The sequence below is a fragment of the Xenopus laevis genome, chromosome 4L (assembly GCF_017654675.1).
Source record: "Xenopus laevis strain J_2021 chromosome 4L, Xenopus_laevis_v10.1, whole genome shotgun sequence".
NCBI lineage: Eukaryota > Metazoa > Chordata > Amphibia > Anura > Pipidae > Xenopus > Xenopus laevis.
This window is the reverse complement of record NC_054377.1, coordinates 115,516,135-115,539,121: the sequence shown is the minus strand read 5'-3', so window position 1 is coordinate 115,539,121 and position 22,987 is coordinate 115,516,135. Positions and strand designations below refer to the sequence as shown.

Genomic DNA, 22,987 nt, shown 5'->3' with positions numbered 1-22,987 from the left:
GCCATAATTACTAGTGCAATCTATGATCTTTGCCTTACACCAGATTGGAATTTTAGTCATACTGCAGAATGCAGCGTTTACAGGGATACAATGTTTACATTTGTGAGCTTTTAAATATTATATAGGAAGACATAAGAAAAATGTATCATTGTGGCAATACCGAACTGTACTCTCTCTGGCTCCACTGTCAACAAGTGAATTATACGTTTCTTTCAAATACTGCAGACGAGCTACAGATCTGGTTGTTCTCACTGTAAGGAAGGGAACGAATTTTCAACCATACATACATTTTTTTTTCTCACATCAGATAAGAAAAACACAGGGATCGTTTTTTTTTGCCATAGGAAAATAGGGTCCATTTCTAAGACACCATTCACACAATTTAGGATAGCAAGTTGCTGAATGCTGTAGAAGGAAGGGCATTTTGTAATGGTGACTCTCATTATGCATGCCTGGTTGCCTGCAATGATGTTATTCTTCATTATTCAAGTGTCTATGTGTCAAGGCCATGGGAGATTTATAAAAACCTGTAACAAATGGACGTGAAGAGGTAACTAATATATAATACTATCCAACAACCAATTTAAGGGCAAGTGCAGAATAACTGCCTTATATTGTTTAGTCTTGTTGCACAGAGCTGCTAGCATGACTCTATCAATAAAATTTTTTTGTTTTGCATAAAGAAAGAAAATGTGATTCAACGCAACTTTCCAATAAAAATTTGGCAAAATGTTTCATATTTCTTTGTAATTACAATAGAAATAAGTATTTGTTTTCTTCTGCACTCTGGGTCTGACTAGCAGTTCTCTTCCAGGTCTTTTAACCAGATTTAACATTGCTTCAGGAGTATGTGTCAGAGAAAATACACATACAGTAGTGATGTGCGGGCCGGAGCAACAACCATGGGTTCCACAGATCAGGCTGGTGTCGGCTGACATACATTTTGCGGGTCGCTCTCCCTGCCTACATAGTTAAATTGTTACATAGTTAAATTGGGTTGAAAAAAGACAACGTCCATCAAGTTCAACCCCTCCAACTTTAATCTGATGGGTTTCTGCTCCGGCAGGCTCCATTTATAGGCAAACTTCTGCCAGATGGGTTAGGGTCGGGTGCACATCACTAACATATACCTATTGTTTTCCATTGCTATTACATTTGTGGACAACATTAAAATCACTGAAAACTGTTATTTACGGTATATATAAAAGTTTCTTGGAATGCCATTTTCTTTCATAGTGCAAATACAGTTTACAGGTAGAGGAACCCTATAAGAGAGCATCACATACAGGAATTAGCTTGTTTCATGTTCCTCCCAAACAAACTCTCTAACTCATGATGTAGTAAAGCAAAAGTCAGCAACCACCCCCTAGGTAGTACACAGAGGCCTTACATTTATTCAACTTCAGTGGGGGTTTAAATTTCCCTTTAAGAGAAAACAACAACGGTTGTGCCCAAAAGGGAGATCTACCAAAAACTACTGAGCATTGCATGCTGCATGTACTGTATTTTCTCTCATTCTAATAATGCTTATTTTTTGTATGGAACTCTTGACAGTTAAAGGAGAAATGAACTTTTAATATAAATATGGGTAGACATGCTGTATTTTATATACTGAATTTATAGTTTCTGAATCACTACACTAGTAATGATTCAGCCCTTCAAAATTGTCCACATGGGGTCACCATCTTGGAATTTGTTAAGCGTGTAGGAGCACATGCTCAGTGTGTTCTGGGCTGCTGTTGAGAAGCTAAACTCAGGGGTCATCACAAATTATCAAACAGAAAAAAGCCCCTCCTGTAATAGAAGCTGGTGCTACAGGGTTGATTTTTCTGATGCTGAATGCATTCATTTCTAAGCTGCCACGATATATGAATCTGAATTAATAACTAACAAAATTTGTATCATGAATCTCTCTCTCTCTAGATTTCTTCAGATTTACAGATCTTCCCTACTAAAGGGCTGGGGTTTCTTTGGGCTGCTACAGAATCCCAAAATAATCCCAAAATAAAAGGTGCATCATTTCTAGCCTACTTTCTTTTGTTAAGCTTTAGTTCTCCTATAAAAGTAAATACCATATTGGTAATATTTGGCTCCATGTGAATTTGTGATGTAAATTAGAGAACAGTTTCCTACCCTTAATCCACTGACATAAATTAAAAGAAAAAAACGAAACGTCGCAAATTTTCTTCAAAACAACGCTAAGAGTTCTTTCAGTATCTGTTTCTAGTTCCTTCTAAAGTGCTGACATATCTGTTGGTGTCGTCTGAGGCTCTGTAATTGGCCTCTCCTTTTTCTCTTTAAAATACACTCCCCATGCTGAACTTAATTGCTTCTTTTGCTTTGAATACGTCTGTGTGCAACCCTATCTCTTTGCACTTGACCTCACACTCTCAGAGCACATATAAGAATTATGGTTCCGTGGCAGTTCCTTTATGTAAAGCTGAGAGGTGCCTCCAACACATGTCAAACACGGAGCTGCATATATTGCCTGCTAAATCACCCACAGTGTTCTTCAGTTATCAACAACAGGGCAGCATGGCCCTTGAAGAGTAGCTCTAGAATGTTCTTGCTGAACTGTGCTTTATAAAAACAATACCAATCCTAGACACACACTGCTCATAGCAGTGACAAATCCAAGTTTGAGCACAGCCTGTAGTTGGATATAATTAAATTATAAATGTACCAGCTTATATATTCCCTTTTAATAATCAATGTTTATCAGTAATATCAGTGGAAATCACACATTGAGCTTCATTTCACTTGGAATATAGCTGCATGAACATGCAGGACAAGAGGTTCTAAAATAGTGGTCCCCAACAAATTTCTCACGGGCAAGATGTTGCCCATCAACCCATTGGATGTTTTATATTCTTTGCATGGAGGCAAGTTTTGCTTGCATAAAAACCAGGTGTACTGCATGTAGGCTGCCAGCCCACATAAAAGATACCAAATAGCCAATCACAACCCTTATTTGGCTTATTTGTGTTGTTTCCCAACTCTTCTTAAATGCGAATGTGGCTCACGGGTAATATAGGGGAACCCGGTTTTAAAAGCTTGCCTCAAAAATAAATTGGGATAATCTCCCTTACTATATTCATATAAGAATTGTTTCAGAGACAAACATCCAATGTATTCCAAACAATGTGTATAAACACTATATTTGATGATTATAGAAACTCACAATACGGGATGTTCCACGCACAATACAGAGTGTTTATTTTGAACAATGTGTTATTAACACTGATACTGTGCACATATTTCTTTTCCCAAACATGTAGCAGTGGACAAAATTCAGGGGGTAACTTTACATTATGTAAGCAAAGATATTATAAACGAAGAAAGGGATATGTGGAGGAGCTGTGTGAACTTCTAGCTGGAAGCTAGACAAATGGCTAATGAACTCTCCCTCGTTGTCAAATTACATACTCCCTATCCGGTAAAATAACTATGGAGGAAGCCTATCCAAAAATTATAACACAATGAAGAACTTATTGAAGGTTTGCTTCCTGCAATAATGCTTAATTACCTTTTTCATTCCAGCCTTCTTACACAAGATTTTTCCCCCTTTCCAAATTAACTGCATGCAATACAAGATGTATTTTGCAGGGTATCTATTAAACAGTTTTGTTTGGAGGTATTAAAATATATGCAGATCCAATCAAGATTTGGACAGCTTTGGTTTTAGCTGAGGGCAGAAGACCATTATTATTATTAGAATAGTGGGTCTCCTGAGCGCATGGACCTGTGTAACGGTTTGTGGTAAAAGCAGTTTTATCTCTCTCCTTACATGTGGTCTTGTATCCATAGAGAGACAGCTCTGACTCAAATGACACTTATCAGAAGAACTAGCTCCTATATGCATGTTAGAAGCTTCTCTAGGAGGAAAAGCCCAGTGTTGGTAAAGATCTATTTGGTGGAAAGTGATTCTTGGCTTTTACATGTTGCCATGGATCTAAAATAGTTTACATCAAGGATATTAGTTTTTGACAAAAAGGGAAAAATTTTGTGGTGAGTTCTACTCTAATTTCTTCAGACTATATTTTAACAATGAGATCTAGAGAAAAACTCTTTCCTTAAATGCTTATTGTAATAGGTACAAAGTAAGCAACATTTGGACAAAATGCTATTTCTAAGAAATGACATAAACACATTTTAGAAAGCAAAACATTCCTTATGCCTAGACCAATTTAAGGTGCAAAATATGGTGAGGTTCTACATATGAAATGTTAACAGCCAAAGTTAAAGGCATGAGCACGGATTTTGGCTGCTACAATTTAGAGGGAACTTTTGACTCTCTGAATTACTATCTTTCAGATTTTCCAGACCCACAAAGCTAATTATGTAGCAGATTTATTTTAAAAGTTGGCACATGTTGTATGTTATTAAAAGCTCTGTAGCACTGACCTTTCTACCAAGTAATGTAAGGTCTTCCTCTAACAACTTCAAAGGCAAATGGATTTGGAGACAAACCAGTAAAGCCTTTGTATCTGAAGCAATCTCTTTTTATGGAGGAAAAAAGCTAATGGACATGCGGCTAATGAGTAAGTTCAACCTTCACGTATCTAAATGTTAATGAATATGGTTGCCATTCATGCAGCAAAACAGCTGTTAATACAAAAAATTGCTTTCTAATGAGTGAACCTCTACTTTCTAATTAGCGAGGCTGCAATATAAACAAAGTTACATAGTTGCTCAGGGGAAGGCAAAGGGTTTTGATGATACGGTTCCTGCTGTAATAGGTTTATCTTAATTGCTAATTATGCCAGAACATTTGAAAGTAAACAAAAAGCTTTAAATGTTTACCTTTCATTGAATGCAGCTGCACACCCCCAGTATTAAATATTTGACATTTTTGTAAATAAAAACTAAAGCTGGGTACATGCAAGCAGTAAAAGGTAACATTATCAGAAGGGATTTTGACCAAATGCCCAAGATAGCCGTTAGCTAGTTTAGCTATGCACTAAGGTGGATGTAATGGGAGGAGTATAGGCCCTGATTTGATCATTTGAAAGTCTGAATGATCAGTTTAGGTTATTTTATGTTAAATGTAATAATCTGCTACTATAGTCAGGTAAGTGAATAAGCAGATCCTTGGCTAAATTGGGCTAATCTATGTTTGATTCCTGTGTCTATGATTGGATCACAAATATGTGGCAAAGTTATTCACCAGAAAAGGGCTAGGGGTCTGCCAGGCTGGTCCAGGAGTGACTAAACATGCATCGGACAGCATTTAAGTTAAATTCAGCAATACTTGTTATTCTTTCCATTGGGTGGGTGCATTTGAAAGAAACAACTCAATCAAAAACACCAACAAGCTTTCAAGGAAACTCAAAACAAAATTCAATAAATGTACCTTCACATACTGTATTTAACACAATGAATATTAACATACAGGGGCTCATATATAAACACTGGCCAAATTTGCACCTGTGCAGTAACTCATGGCAATCAATCAGAGGTTTGCTTTCATTGTTCAACTTGCAGGTGTCTTAAGACACACTTGCAGGTGTCTTAAAATAGCTAGCTACTGATTGGTTGCTATGGGTTACTACCCAGGCGCAAATTTGCCCAGTATTTATAAATGAGCCCCATAAATTTATAATCAGGATTGGCCCAAGGTTAATCTCTACAGTGAGAGCAAAATCTGGGTCTGTGCAACACGGACCAATTGTAATTTCTGTAAGGAGCCATAAACAAAAGAGGTACAAATGCTGCTTTTAAAGTGGATGTAAAGCCCAAAAATATAATGCTAAACAACTTCGTATATATTCATTACAAAGGTTCAGTGGTTGTAACATTATTTGCAAGTGTAATTGTTATTCAATTTAGCATCTATCTTCTTCCATTAGGTAAAAGTTTAGTTTTCAGTGGATATCCCCTTTAAATCCAATTGTTATTGTTGCACAGTGTGTATTACTAATGTAGAGAAGTGTCTCGGAACAGTTACAATGTTGGCTAAACATATGTTTTGTAATCTACACAATTTACATTTAAGGTTTACCAGAATCATTTTGCACTGATTGATGCAAAGCATTTTCACTTTTCTCCCATAAGACAACAGGTCATGTCTCCTATGTTTATTTCACTCGCTCTCTCTAAATGAGATTGTGGATTTAGGTATTACACATGAAACACCAGCAGTAACTGGTATTTCACAATTTGTGGCATTATAGGTGCCCCCATGGGAAAAGCAGCCTGCATTTATACCTAAGCCACCTTTCCCTTTCTCCTAAAAAGCTTTTAAAATTTGCAGAAACAATTTATCACCATTCTGTGGTTAATCAGCCTGGGGACTGCCATGTCAGTACTGTCAGACCTACCCCATTTATACTCACCTTTCATCAAATCCCAATCATGCAAGACGGTTATTAAACAGACTGCCAAAATTATATTCATTTTAAGACATGAAAGCTTTAATAAAATAGGCAGGTACTCAGAGCATACAATAAAGGATTAGTAATAACCCCGGCCAAGTCGTTTGGCACCAACCTACACATTGATATTTCATTTGGATGTCTCGCTAATAATTCATCTCCAGACGGTTTATTGCAACCAGTTATCCAGAACAACTGCAACTCAGGTGACACTGTCTTAACCCTTTACAGTCAAAGGCAAAGCCAGCTCCTCTAATGATAAATGGGTTTACCTTGCAAGAATGATAACGTGTGCATTTGTGTGTACATATACGCACACGTAAAATAAGGCGGGGGTTGGATGCGACTCTCCAAGTTTATTTACCCAGCCCCCGCGTCCAGTGTCATTAGCCGTGGGGAAACGGTGAAGTGACGCCCTGGGGCCGAAGAAAAGAGAGGATCTGCTAGAAGCTGCTTAGAAGTGTGCTACTTGATCAGGGCAGGTACTCCTCTTGCACGCACCTTCCACACATGTTGCGGTCTTAGCTAGGGTTACAGGGGAAACGTCAACCAAACCCCCACTCTCAGGGAGAGACAGATACGTAGTTAGGTGCGCAGGGCCACCAACAGGGGGGCACGAATTTGTTTCGGGCCCGATGGCTTCTATATGTTAAGGGGCGCCCGGCCGTGCAGTATTTCATGGATTACCCAGGACCCCTTGAACTGCTGAAGTAGCCGGAGCCGAGTTGCTCTAAAGTAGGAGCCATTTTTTTTTTTTTTAAAACCTTTTTTGCACTCCAAATTTGTTCATGTTTTTTTTTTTTAACTATAGTCCGCCCCCAACAGTCTGAGGGACAGTTCACTGGCCCCCTATTTAAAAAGTTTGAGGACCCCTGAAATATGGAATCAGTTATCCCGAAAGTTCCAAGTTACGAGAAGACCACCTTCCATAGACTCAATTTTGATCAAATAATTAAAAATTTTAAGAATCATTTGTTTTCTCTCGTAGTAATAAAAAAAAAACAAAAAATAAATAAAAAAAAAACAGTACCTTGTACTTGATCCCAACAAGATATTTAATTCTTACTGGAGGTAAAACAATCCTATTGGGTTTATTTAATGGTGAAAACTGTTTTAGTAGACTTAAGGTATCCAAATTACAGAAAGATCCTCCCTTATCTGGAAAACCCTGGGTCCCACATTTATGTACAGTATGTATCTATGTATATATGTGTATCTGTTTGTGTTATTAACTCATTTTGAAATCCCATGCCCCTAATCTCTAAATAGGTCTTTAAAACAAATACAGTATTGTAATTCATGACAGAGGCCAAATAGGTTTTATGGGGAGTAACAATAATCATAACATTACAGCTCCAATTTAAATGAGGCCATATATTAGTTATCATTGCATACAAATCAGGGAGATTTTTAAAACTGCTGTATGTACCCACAGGTTAAACGTGAACATTTAATTAAATTATTATAAAAGAATATATTTCTATAATATACCATAAGTGTAGAATGTAGAATTTTTAATGATCAGCAGGCAAAAGTTAACTGGCAAATGTGGATACCATTATAATTATACAATAAACTGTGCAATCAGACTAAACATTAGTCTCTTGTGTACAAGTGCAGTCATCAATTATCGCTGACCTTTCAGTCATGCAAGGGGTTAACAAGGTCAGAAATACACAGCTAATTAGATTCAACTAAACAAACACTTCATAACAGAAATCACAGACTGTCCCAGCGGGAAGGTATGAGCTAACGCTCAAAGCCAGTGGCATCCAAAGGAACTCCCACTAAATCCTAGTGTTAATCCAGTAAGTCAAAGGCCACCCTTCCATGTGTGCTTCTGAAACACAAAATGCTCTGGTTGACTGCACCATCCCACCATTTTATTAAGATTTTATAAAAAAAAGAGGGTACGTTCTACCACAGAACAGCTTTCACAGCTTAACCCATTGTGGTCCACAGGCTTCCTAGCTTTAGGGTGCATAATTTGCAGGTTTAATGTATACCCCTTGTATTGTACAGCGCCAGTTAATAATATGGCCATTCTTTAAGGGCAACTAAACCTTTTTTTTGGTATTCTTTTTGTATAGTTAAGGAATTTTTGTTGTGGAATGCCACCATAGGGAAACACTGTTATGCTTATTTTCAAATTCTCATAGGCTTCCAGTACAATTATGGGATCGGTTATCCAAAAACCTGTTACCCAGAAAGCTCTGAATTTCAGAAAGGCCATCTCCTATAGACTCCACTTGATCCAAATAATCCACATGTTTCTTTGTATACTTTTTGGGCACACTTGCAAGTATGGACACTATTAGGAATCTGGATGGGACTTGTGATTTGGATATAATATTAAGAAGATTGGCTCAGCCCTCCCAAATGGAAAGGATTGGAGCACATGCCGGACACTTGCGGCACAATCAATGACCACTGATGGACGCTGTTGTTCCCGCCCAGCACCCCCACTGTTTCCCCACCCACAATTCACTCTATTTAACACAGAACAGTATGCAATTTCACAGGCTTGAGAAAGGGTCCTGTGAGGCCCGAATTGTTGCCACATATTGTCTGCTCACATGTTTTGAGCCAATAAAATTCACTTTTGAAAATTATACATTTTGCAGTGTGCTGCAGTATACTGGACTTCTGCAATTGATTTTATGGCCTTGAGTGGGTGAAGTTTAAATGGAAAGTGGTGAAAAAGTGGATATGGCCTACACAGAAGCAAATACTCAAGATATCAAAAATACTCTTTTACCTTTATTTCCTTAAAAAACACAAGAAAAGGATACGACCTTGCTCAATAAATGTGATGGCTGTCTTCAGGTTTTGTGCCATTCTCAGTTTGACTACGATGGTGGGAAGTCTTCTCCTGCATTAATAAAAATAAAATTGGAGAAATAACTGTCTTCATAGAAAATAAATGCCACCTGGCAACAGTGAAGTAAAACCATAAATCAGGGGTTCCCAACCTTTTTTGCCCATGAGCCATATTACATTGTAAGAAGAGTTGGAGAGCAACACAAGCATGAAAAAAGTTCCTGGAGGTCCAAATAAGGGCTGTGATTGGCTACCTGGTAGTCCCTTTGTGGATAGTCAGTCTAAAGAAGGCTCTGTTTGGCTGCACATCAGTGTTTATACAACCAAAGCTTGCATCCAAGCCAGGAATTCAAAATAAGCACCTGCTGCGGCCACTGTTAGCAACAACCAAGGGGCTGGTGAGCTACATGTTGATCACGAGTCACTGGTTATGGATCACTGCCATAAACCATATTGTTCTAGTATACTATTTAAAGATAATTCTCTATCCACACTCAAATAACCCATCAGAAAGATATAAAGGTCCCCAACCACAGAAGAAATTATTGAATGCCGTTAGTTGACAAAATGAGATTTCGGGAACACCTAGGGTGCAACTCTGCTGGTATTTCACAAGTCTAAACAACGTGTATTTTTGAAGAAAACGGATCCGCACACACAGATTATTGCAGTCGGGGAGTATCCCCTTTTATTTGCCACCAAACATTCAACGTTTCGGGGGGGCACACCCTCCCTTCATCCTGATGAAGGGAGGGTGTGCCCCCCCGAAACGTTGAATGTTTGGTGGCAAATAAAAGGGGATACTCCCCGACTGCAATAATCTGTGTGTGCGGATCCGTTTTCTTCAAAAATACACGTTGTTTGGGTGGCCCGGCCGGGTCAACGGAAGGACGCACCACTACTGCAGGATTGGTGAATTGGAGGTGTGCGGTAGGAATCTAAAATCATTGCATTTCACAAGTCTAGCCATTAGAACACCAGATGAGGATGGGGTTGATATTAAAAATGTATAAATACAAATGTACTTGCAGGTAAATTTCGGCTTCCCCGATTTTACAACTCCATCCCGTCCATTATAATCTATATTCAACCCAATACCACCAGCAGCTTATTCTGATTTGCCCAGGAAGCTTGGAATAAGGGGAACATGTTTTGAATAAAGTACTGAAGTGTTTGCAGGAATGAAAGTGGGTGTTATAGTTAACCAATTTTCTTAAATTAGCAGGGCTCCATATGTATGCTATTTTGATTGGATGTGCTTATAACTTACTGGAATAGTTTGTTTACTGCATAATATTACATGGCTGGCAAATCCATGAATTCTCATCAAATCATGAAAACTCAATCCCGTTTACACAAATGTAATTAGTCATACAGAGAGTGATTGTGTGGAATATAAACAACCAAAATGTATAATAATAATCTATAATAAATAAAAAGCTTTCTTAAAGGCCCAGTAAGAACTAAAATTGAACTTTTTCCAAAAATCAACACTAAAGAAAATGAAATGTACATCTCTTTCTTTATAACCTAGATAACAAAGAGAACACTCTCCTGGGTAATTATTAGTACACCTATTTGTTGGTATTCATTCTTTCTGCACTGTTCAATTAGCCAAGAATTCAATAGTGATTAGAATGTCTAGATCTTGACGAGCCCACAACCAGGCTTTGAAAAACAATGGAGAAGGTAAAAAGGCAAAAAAGCAGGTGGTTTCTGGGTTCGGTCTCAATAGATTCCATTCTTAATTAATCACTTTGATGTTGCAAAGGTCAAAACCATTAGAGTGCAGGAAACAATGTGATTGCAACATGTCTTTTATAAACACCTTTGCTAAAGCCGGACAGTTCTCATTGACTGATTTTATGTTACTATTCTGTTATTATTTGTTGGACTGTTTGTATTGTCACCCAATCCATTCAACAGCACTGCAGAATATCAGCATTATTCTAAATCTGGCAGAATCTGACTTATTAAATATCCTCTTCAAACCTCCACAAACTTTAAAAAAGCCAGGTATACAGCCTAAACAGTGTAGGGGACTCAAAATTCAGTTGCATGTTCCAGTTATACTTTGCCCAAAGATTAGTTTTTAAAGCATCCCATGGGTTCAAATCAACAGAGCAAAAGAAAAAAATAAACATCTTCCCTAGTAAACTAGGAAATGATGGAGTTATCATCAGAATATACATGCTTTCCTTGAATACATTACTCCTATCTCAGTCCAGAAAATGGGTGAAATGTACTGTATTGAGTTTATAGTAGATTGATGCAGTTTGGCTTAATATCTAAATTTTAATGTCCAACCAAGAATTAATATGACAATACTATTTATCAACACAAAACCACTAACTTTCTCATTCTACCCTAAAAGTTTGCATTACCTGTATTGATAGAATTAGGCGACAAAGTCAATATCCCACCCGCAGGTGAATGACTTACCTGCAAAATGAAGAAGCAGAGACATTTTGGCAGAGCTGAAGACCCTGTTTGGTGGGGATCAGCCCCATGCAATATCTGAAGAGAAAGAAAGCACAAATTAACAGTGAAGCCGAGGCTCTGAAGACTAAAAAGGTAATTTACAAAAAAAAAAAAAAAGTTTATTTCTTGTCTATTAGGAGAATGTAGTAATATTGGGGATTGCTTCTGACTTTTCAGAGAAAGTACTCAGCATTAAAAAAAAGTCACAACAAAACACCAAACAAAAGACCACAAAATATCCTGTCACACACGTCCTATAGAAAAATAAAGCTGGTAGAGTCATTTATGACGAAAAACAATACTGTATATGTCAGGAAAGTTAAATGGCAGGTACAGCATTTTCCTTGCATAGTTAACTTTAAAACACTCTGACCTATTAATATAGAGGTTCAAGATTGTAATGCAGCTTAGTGACAAATAGCTATATCACTTAAAAAGGGGCATAAAGAAATTTCTCATTAGGAACATTTTTGCACTATTCTTAGTATAATTTTTGGGTATGACTTCCTTAAAACTGGCATAATGACCCATCTAGACAGCCAATGCAAGGGATGATCTCCTTGCTCTAGATTGTTTGTGATCTGACACTACTCCAATACAGTACTCTCTCTCTCTCTCTTACACCTACAAATTGAAGTTATAACGAATTGTATCTGGTCAATGCTTGACTGTCAGGACAAACTAAAGTTGAAGGAGCTTGAAGAGTTGCCTAAGTGGATATGCCTATGTCCCTCCAGCTCTCAACTTCCTCCAAAATGCTGGGGACAGAGCGATTGTTATGAAGAACAGCTTCTTAATGAAGAGGCCACTTAAATATTTAATCACCCCTGGCTTACAAGGACAACACTCTGCCAGAATACTGTTGTGCAAGACAGTACTAATCTAAATATCTATATGAGAGAGCTAAGAAAGAAAACATGAGTACTAGAGAGAGTTATTAGCAGGTCTTAATTAAGAAATACGGTAATTGTGCAGAGGGCTAAAAAAAATAATAACGTTGATTTTAAACCTATGAAGGAACATTCTCAGGTTGGGCAACAGATCGCCATGGCATAGCATTAAACATAAGCTACATTTAGTTTAATATAAAGCCCTTGTTCTTAGCTCACCAGGAGGTGCATTGCTTCTACATATGTGACTTACTTCTATTTTGTACTATGAAAAAAAAGAGAATTATTATTAAATATTTTTATGGACTTAAATTGAGTTTTGATAGCGTAATGGAGTAACTGGGAGAAGGCATGTATGCTTTCAAGTCATGCCCAAGATGTTCCTTGGAGATGTTATCCTCTTTGTAATTGGTTTTTACATTCACTTTATTTTTCTTTAAACGGGTTGTCCGCCTTTGAGTTAACTTTTAGTATGTAGAAAGTGATATTCGGAGACAATTTTAAATTGTTTTTCATTTATTATTATTATTATGAGACTGAAATATGAATAGGAGAGGGCCTGAATAGAAGCAATAACAATACATTTGTAGCCTTAAAGAACATTTGTTTTGAGATGGGGTCAATGACCCACATTTGAAAGCTGGAAAGAGTCAGAAAAAGGCAAATCATTTAAAAACTATAAAATTAACTAATGACAACCAATTGAAAAGTTGCTTATAAATGTCCATTCTATAACATAGGAAAAAGGTGAACCACGTCTTTAAATGTTCAGTAGAACATTCTATAACATAGGAAAAAGGTGAACCACGTCTTTAAATGTTCAGTAGAATACAGGAATGGGATCTGTTATCCAGAAATCTCCACATTAAAGAAAGGCCAGCTCTCACAGACTCCATTTTATCCACATAATCTAAATTTTGAAAAATTGACTCAATTTTAATTTAATAATTTATTATGAAATAAATTTTAATGATTTCCTTTTTCTCTGTAGTGATAAAACAGAACCTTATACTTGATCCAAACTTAGATATAATTAATCCTCAAGCCTGTTGGGTTTATTTAATGTTTAAATGATTTTCTAGCAGACTTGAGGTCTCAAGAGCCAAATTACAGAAAGATCCCTTATCCGGAAAGCCCCAGGTCCCAAACATTCTGTATAACAGGTCCCATACCTGTATACTGAAATAGGTTATATGTCAATTTTTATGAATGAAAGTATCAGTGGTGGTTAATTGTTTCAAAAACTCTAAGGAAATAGGGATTTCCAGTGGTCAAGTAATCTAGGAAAATGGCATAAAGAGAGTTTATAATCTAGGTTTGGTGCCTGAGGTGCAATGATATTATGCCTATTTGCAGCTCCATAGATCTCAGGGCGACAAAGGACTTGTTGCAATGAAATATGTCAGGTCAGAACAGAATCATAGTTTTAACTGTGGAACATTTTAGGGCCTATTACAAATAAGCTGTACCAACATATACAGAGCAGGAAACTCAACGTCCAAATTACTTTTCAACAAATTAGGCCACTGTCGGTATCAAGACTAACACAGTTGCATAGGAAAAAATGTAATAGGCTTTGGCAGGATTTAAAAGTTATCACTAATTAAAATGGAACAGACCTATATATTCCAGAGTGTTCCACTAGAAAGTAGTTCTTTGTTCGGGCCTCCTATATTATAATTCCTCTGAATTACAGCACAAATAAACCATTTTTATGATAACATTATTCAACTCCTAGCTCTTTCAATGTGCTCATTGTATCCTTCATATTTGAACAGCAATATACTTGGATTCTCATCAGAGAGCCAATTTCAACAAAGTTTCCCTTAAACTTGGATTTGACCATATGGAAAAAAAACTATGAAACCCACAAAATGTCCTCCAGGTGTTCTTAATTTTGCATATATCATGTGTTTCTTCCATCTGGAATTTAAAACTTCTGATCTGAATTGAATCAGGCTTCTTAGCTTAGTGAGAGTGAAGTGTGCACAAATTCTGATCACAATTACAGTGGCCATGAAAGTCACTGCAAGGTCACAGCTATTACCAAGAGGAATCTGATTAACGTAACACTAGAGCGGAAAGTAGAAATATGGAACTGAAAAGTTAGCCGTTTCCTCCATTAAAATATAGTGTGGCATTCAGGGTGCCGGTATTTTGTTTGCAAATGCAGGTGTTCCCTTTCATTACCTCTAAAGGATTTGTCCACCTTCCAAAACTTTTTTTCAGTTCAGTCATTTTCAGGTAGTTCACCAGGAATAAAGTTAAATTTCCAATTACTTTCTATTTTTTATTTGTTTTCCTAATATTAGTTTTAGTTTAATTTTTCACCTTCTTATGTCTTTCTAAAGCAGCTTGGGCGGGGGGGGGGGGGGGAGTCCCCAACTCTGCAACTGTTCTAAACGAATACATTAGAAAATTCTAACAATTCAGAATCTGCACCTGGATTTTTGAGCTGCCAGACCGAAACACCAGGGACAAGAACATAAATCTTTATACTGATATTATGGAAAAACAGTAATAAAAAAATAACAAAAAACAACTGAAAAAAACTGTTTGGAAGGTGAACAACCCCTTTATGGAAGAATTGCATGGATTGCACTTCTTACATTGCTGGGATAAACTTTTGGGTATGAAAAACAAAAATCATTTTTAGTTAAAAAGCATTCCAATTATGAAATTTACCAAAGTTTTCCTACAGTGCTATTGTTATCTTACATTTTAAAGCTAATGTCACAATGGGTAACTGGCCAGCATTAAAATGCAAAAATGGGTCATACCCCCATATCCAGGCCCAGATTTGTGGAAAAGCCACCTAGGCCTGGACCTAGGGCGGCAGGATTTTAGGGGGGGGGGGCATGCTGCCAATCTACATTGGTTCTAAAACACTGGGGATGCACTGGAGATACAATTATTTTTTAAATTTCCCGTGCGCCAATCACCATTGCTTTGGTCCCGATGATAAAAATTTTCACGAATAAAGGGGAGGGGACAGGGGCGATGGACGGCAGTGGGCCTAGGGGCATCCCCTATGTAAATCCGGCCCTGCCCATATGTAATAAAAGGCACAAAGTTTGCCCAGGAGCAGTAACCCATCGCATCCAATAAGAGGTTTGCTTTTAAACATGTGACAAGGAAATTCTACCTGCTGATTGGTTGATATAGGTAACTTCCCCATGCCAAAGTTAGTGCCTTTAATTACATAAACCCCTTATAAAGATAGCCCACTGAGATGAGGGGAAATTGCTGATGAACATCTCTGGATGAATCTTCTCTGTAGTTTTTGTGGTCTAGGTTTTGGGGGCACTGCATGAAGATAACTTGCTTATCTGCGCATATATGGCCAGCTTGCATCAGTTGAACACACCAAACCAAGAGATTTTACTTAGAGAACAGAAAAAAAAGTTGACTGAAAACAACAAAGCTGCTAGAAATTAGACTAAAATAAAAAATCAGGGCTTTTTATTCAAATTATTTTTTTTGTGTACATGATAGAAAAAACAGTATGCAGTAAATAAAACCAATCATTTTCATTGTATTACCAGTTTTTTTTTAATTATTAAAATGATTTACAGCTAAGGGTATCATTATTTAACATTTACTTTATTTTCTCTACCATCTGCATACTGTCATAGCTTAGATTCTCAGTCATGCCTGTCATATATTTCTTTATCAGCACTAAATGATAGTGATGAGGCCTAGCATAAGTGTCATGGCATTATGTAATTTAGGAGACTTGTCCAACTGCCTATGGCAAGCTATGGAATAACTCTGCTGTGTGTTCCCTACTGCTGTCGCCAATTCTATTTAAAGACTTCATTTGTGTAGGCAGCTGGCTCAAGCTACAGACAGACAAATGATCCCTGATATCATCGTTTTGTGTAGTGTAGCAGAATAATAAGAATCAGAACTGTACTATAAGAAGAAAAATAGTCAAAGCAGTGAAGACATTTTTTTCACAAAAATCACATTACAGATGCATAATGGTAAAACAATGTACTAATTGCAGAAGACTCCGATAAGCAAGCCAGTAACTAGCATCAAGAAATAACTAGTCAGATACCAAGTGAACAGATTATTGCAACAAAGACGCAGAAAGCAAAAGATAACATGTCTGGTGATGGAAAGAGGATTGTATGGATGACTGGAAAAAGCTGTACATACTTCTATTATATGATAACCATTCATAAAACATGGTGTCAGTAACGTAATGGCTCTGTCAGGCTTTGTTGCCTCACTTATCTTTATTGACTCCATAAGTTATTGCTGAAGCAATAACATGACCTAGTACTGTACAGAAAAATATTGTCTGCTTATTTGAAACAAAATGCTTCCAGACTTACTAGCCAGCAGATGTTATAAGACAACAGACCAAAAAAGCACAATATCGATGGATAGAATGAGTCCATAGAAAAAAAGCATCCTTTACAGTTCAGTGTAACTGTAGTACAAATAATAGTTCCAGTGCACTCTGTGTTATCATCTGCCCCATATTTGAGCATTATTATCATCATATACCTACAGATGGCTGCATTGCTTGGAACACTAAACACACATTTGGGCAGGTAGCTTGTTCCAAGATCAGCCAAATTACCAGTTTTAAGATGCCTACCTAAGGTAAGCCGATGCCCCCAGGATGAGGAGAGCTATGTACTACTGGAAGGGACATGGGCCTATTGTCCTTTTCGCTTCCTTAGAGAGAATCTTGGGCCAGTTGGGTGCATTTTAACCATCATCGTGAAGTAAAGTCACACAATACTGTTGATTGACTGAATGCAAAAATTGCAGCATGTAGCTGTATTTAGAGGCTTGTTCGTGTGGCCTCTGACATAAAGTCAAACAAATCTGATGCATATGTCCACCTAAATGGCAATATAAAAATCACATTTTTCCGGAGAGAATTGCTCAGCACGGCTTTTCTGTCTCATCCACCTCTTCATCTGAAATCCAAATTGTATTTGTAAAAAGAAATAACAGCAAGCTTCACCTCTTGAACATCAGCCAACAGTAATCATTTTACAATATGTTAAAACGCCGAAATCTGAGAAGGGTGATGGGTATATACAGTTTTATAGTATAGTTTGCTTGTGAGGCTACAACATGCAGAAACAAGGTTAAAATTACCTTCTAATAATCGTTACATTTTTTATATGGCACAAAGAGTTTAGGCAGCTTTGAAGGCATATTTGTACCAGACACACCCACTGCCCTGTAAAAACTTCCAGTCTAGTTTTGTTGGCAGACTAGAAGCAAAAGTAATTCCAATATATAGCACAGAAGCACAAATAGCATTATTCAAGCAATGTCCATTACAGCTCAGTTTCGGACCCCTGCAGCACTGCAAAACTCCCAACTAAATTACCTTTGGGCTGAGACAGAAATCAGTGTGGGTTCCTGCTTCAACCTCAGTGACACTTGAGAGAAGTGCACCTCTTACACCGGCAGCCAGACCGGAATAGCATCACCTCTGGCAAAATGTGGAGTGGAAACCAAACAAGACATTATCTGCAATTCACATCATACAAAACTATTTAGCAAAGTAATGCGAATATCAGATGTTATATAGTTTTCACTCTGGAAGAAGCCCAGAGCGGGTGACTCAGAGTTTGATGGATAAAATGTTTTACTCAGATTTATTAAATTACAGTCTAACAACACCTGCTTTGCACATTAGCCGACTGTCTCAGAGTCTGGCACAACTGGTTATTCTAGAAAAGGAAGCGGTCTTGCCATTAGTTTTAGGTGAAAAACAAAACGGAAAAATGTATCTTATTATTTAATATTTATCCATTTTGTCTGTACAAAGGCAGTGTCCAAAGAGCTATTCAAATAAAATGACAGCTTTGAATTGTTTGGAACATGCTCAGGCTGTGTGGAATCATCTACTCCATTTTGCAAGGTGGCTGGATTGCCACGTGGCTGGCATTTGAGTGAAGTGGCCAGTACTATGCTTAAAGGGGAGGTTCACTTTAAGTACACTTTTAGTATGCTATAGAATGGTCAACTTTTCAATTGTTTTTTTTTTTATAGTTTTCTCATTGTTTGCCTTCTTCTTTTGACTCTTTCCAACTTTCAAATGGGGGGGGTTAATTGACTTCCTCTAAAACAAATGCTCTGTATGGCTACAAATGTATTGCCATTGCTACTTTTTATTACTCATCTTTCTATTCAGACCCTCCACTATTCATATTCCACTCACTTATTTAAATCAATGTGTAGCTGCTATAGTAATTTTGACCCTAGCAACCAGCTTGCTGAAATTGCAAACTAGAGAGCTACTGAATAAAAAGCTAAATAACTTAAAAACCACAAATATTAAAACAATGAAAACCAAATGCAAATTGTCTCAGAATATCACTCTCTACATCATACTAAGTTAACTTAAAGGTGAACAACCCCTTTAATAGCAATTTCGTTAACAGAAATGAAAGATGCGAGGGTTTTCCAGACACGGTAGCAGCTTTATAGGACAGATGATTTTAGAGGCAAATTTACTTATGGTCGAATATGGAGAGTTAATTAACCCTCCATATTCGACTGCTGAATTGAAAATCGAAGTAGAAGGATTTAGCGCTATTCATTCGAACGAAAAATCATTCGATCGAACGATTAAATCCTTCGAATTGTTCCATTCGAAGGATTTTAATCCATCGAACGATTTTTCTTCGACCTAAAAGTTGTTCCAAAGCCTATGGGGACCTTCCCCATAGGCTAACATTGACTTTGGTAGGTTTTCGGTGGCGAACTAGGGGGTTGAAGTTTTTTTTTTTAAAGAGACAGTACTTCGAATGGTCGAATAGTCTAACGATTTTTAGCTTGAATCGTTTGATTCAAAGTCGAAGGTCAAAGTAGCCAAAAAAACATTCGAAATCCGAAGTTTTTTTTATTCTATTCCTTCACTTGAAGTAAATGGGCCCCCTAATGTACAGGTAGGTTTGAATATCCAAATCCAGGAGAAAAACAATATTTCTTTTTAAATAAAGATTTCACGTGGATTGTTTTAAATGACAAGAGGGTGGCCTCACTTGATAATTTGCTATTAAGTCACATTAAGCGTGATGGCACGATATGGAACATGAGAACGGAGTTTCAGGAACTTATTGCTGTACTTTGAGGAACACTCTGTTTTGCTTCCCAAAATTAATTAAATGCACACTTATCTGTGTAATGACAGTTTTCAGTTTCAAGGGCAAGTCAGTAGCAAGCATTAGACACACAGACAAAGGGTATAAGAAAATCAGTCTCCCTACAAAAAAACTTTTCTTTTAAAGTGCATTGGTTAAAGGAGAAGGAAAGGCATCCTGCACTTGGGGGTTCCAAATGTTAGGCAGCCCCAAGTGATTGTATTGACTTACCTGAAACCCCGGCCCGGTGATCCTATCACTGCACCGGCCCAGGGTTATACCAGTGAGCACCACGGATCGCTACTCTTTCTCTGCACGGCTGCAAATGCACAGTAGAACGAAAAGCTGAACTTTAAGTAAAAAGTCGGCTATTTCGCTCAACTGTGCATGTGTTTGCCCCGGGAAAATTGAAGAAAGAAGATGCCGGAAGAGGATCACTCCATGGTGCTCACTGGTATAACCCGGGACGGTTTTCGACTGATAGTAGCACCGCCCCGGGTTTCAGGTAAGTCAATACAATCATTTGAAGGTGCCTAACATTTGGCACCCCCAAGCGCAGGATGCATTTCCTTTTCCTTTAACAATGCGGCAGGATTATTTATAAGCTTTAAGTATTTTGTCTTTTTTCTGTCCGACCCTGTCAGCACTGGTGGTCCACATGCTGACTACTAGGGGCAGCTAGATGCATAAATGCATACGAGGCACCGTTTATGCATAGAAGGTGTTTAATTCATTAAAAAGGGATAGCTTCATGTTTTTACTGCTGCTAACCTTACACGATCTTGAGTCTAAAAATGTCATGATCTGTTTAAAAAACAAAAACGGATATTATTAAATTATACCAATGTCTATGCTTGAAAATGACGATTTCTTGGTATCGATGCTACGATCTCTCTCTCTCCCTATCTATATGTTATATATGACAGATATATCATATCAGATACTTTTTATTTTCATAAGGCTGTGAAACATTGGTTTTTCATCAGAAAGAATGAAACCACAACAAAATAATTTTCTTATAAATTTATGGCTGCTGTTTTTTTAACCATATTTTGTGTTTGTACCAGTAGCATTTTATAGGCATAAAGGTTTGGTTAGGGTTACTTAAATGACATTTACTACTGAAATAATAAATGTGTTAGTGATACAACTATAGAGAAAGCTCTGAATTATGGAAAGGCCATTTCCCATAGACTCTGTTTTAAGCAAATAATTCCAAGTTTTAAAAATTATTTCCCTTTTTCTCGGTAATAGAAAAACAGTACTTGATCCCAACTAAGATATAATTAATCCTTATCAGAGGCAAAACAATCCTTTTGGGTTGATGTTCAAATTATTTTTTATTAGAGAAAGTATGAAGATCCAACATGTGGCAAAAGACTCCTTACCCAGAAAACCCCAGGTCCCAATCCTGTATTAAGCTACTAGCATTTTTTCTGTTGCCATGGTTATGCATAATAAGAACCAATTAGGAGATCTGAAGAGTTTGCACTTAAACCATGGAATGTGTCTCCTGAGGGTAAGAACGAAGCAACATGTCCAACCTTGACACAAAGGTGATTCAATGAGAGGCACAATAATCTCCTAATTGACCGATAGCCAAAGGCCTCCTTTAATGATTGCATGAAACAGAGAGCAATAGTACATAGTAGTAACAAGTTATTAAAAATAACCTACAATGTTATTAGTTTTAAAGGAAAAACAGGAATTGAATTTAAAAAGAATGTAAACCAAAATACCTATTTTTGCATATTGAAATGAATTTGAAAGTCCTACCAGAATGGTAGAGAAGTACTTTCTACATATTATTTACATCAGGTGCTTACCCAAACTTGTGCTCAGAGCAGCTGGGAGAGACAGAACGGCGCTGTTACTGCACATGGCTGAGCTTCCTCATTCATTTACATAGCGCTAACCCGATTGTCTTAAAAATTATGCTAATAAATGAGGAAGCGATAAGTCATGTGCAGGAGCACTTAACCTCAAGCTGAATGCACTGCCATTCTCTGTGTGATTGTAGAAGAAGATGGGGGGGAACAGAAACAGGACCTTTGGGTAGACATTTATTGTAATTACTTATGGACAGTAAAGCTAACATTTACTATCATAATGGTAAAAGTGCTTCTTTTGCAAAGTACTACCACTTTAGTCAGACTTTGCAAAAGGTGAACAAGCACTTTAAAGTTATTTGTAAATGTAATTACCTATTGAAAACTATAGCGGTCTGTTAATTGCTGTCTGCACTGCGGATTCAGACTTCATGCACCACTGAAACAATGTAGCAATAGTTTGCTCCCCTCCAGCCAAGCCTGCAATTCCAACAATGCCTTTATGTTCTGCGATTGACAGCCCCCTAAAGAAGAAGAATCACAAAGGTGTGCAAGGCACTATGGGGGAATAAAAAGTCTTGGCTGGAAGAAAATTGCCACTGCATTGCTATTCCCTGAACTGTTGTTCTGACACTAATAACAATTACTGAGAGAAACTGCTAATTAATAGCCAATATATATGCCAATATGTTTACTTTAAAAAATCATTGGACATCTGTAATTGGAGTTTAATGGATAGTTGCTTAGATTCCACTTTGTTTTTCATTTAGAGCATTCAATACGCCTCAGAGTTTGAAAGCCCACAGTAACCTAGAGCAGAGTTTTTACATTTCTCTTATAGCTTGTGACAAATGTATCTCTATAGTAGAAGTAAGCACTAGTTTATCATTATTTAATTAGCCGAAATAAAGTGCATGTTACGAAACCCAACAGTAAACTAAAGCACCAATAGATTACCGAAACATTGATATTATCTGTACCAAGCTTGTTACAAATTACATGTAAAAGGAAAAGTTACATTTCTTTTTTTTTTTTTTTTTTTTTTTTTTTAGAATGTTGCAAATCAAACTATCCAAAGCAATCTCCATCAATGCAATCTCCATCAATGCAATCTCCATCAATGCAATCTCCATCAATGATTCCATAATGAAAGAGACTGAAGAACTGATTATGCAGGGCACATACAAACAAAGTGACAATATTGCCAGAAACAAGTCAATCTATCACACAGAGTGGAGGAAGAAAAGCATTTAATGGACTCTGCAGCTGATTTTATTTATATATAGGCAGGGAAGTTGGTCCATATTTTACATCTTTATAGCTTCTATCAAGGGTTGAACTTGATGGACTTGGGTCTTTTATCAACCCAATTTAACTATGTAACTATTTTATGAGGTATTATACATGTAAGTGGCCTAGGAATACAAGCCAATAAAGTTTTGAATACAATTTAAAGTAACTGCTAGCAA

General features: G+C 37.2%; 1 protein-coding gene across 1 annotated transcript in view; it reads right to left on the bottom strand.

Moving 5' to 3' along the window:
• The window catches only part of imp3.L (IMP3, U3 small nucleolar ribonucleoprotein L homeolog), a 51,774-nt gene that overhangs the window by 24,237 nt on the left and 4,550 nt on the right, over positions 1-22,987 (bottom strand). The window contains 2 exon segments of the mRNA NM_001091591.1: positions 9,167-9,246; positions 11,637-11,711. Of these exon segments, the coding sequence (NP_001085060.1) occupies positions 9,167-9,246; positions 11,637-11,711 (155 nt within the window).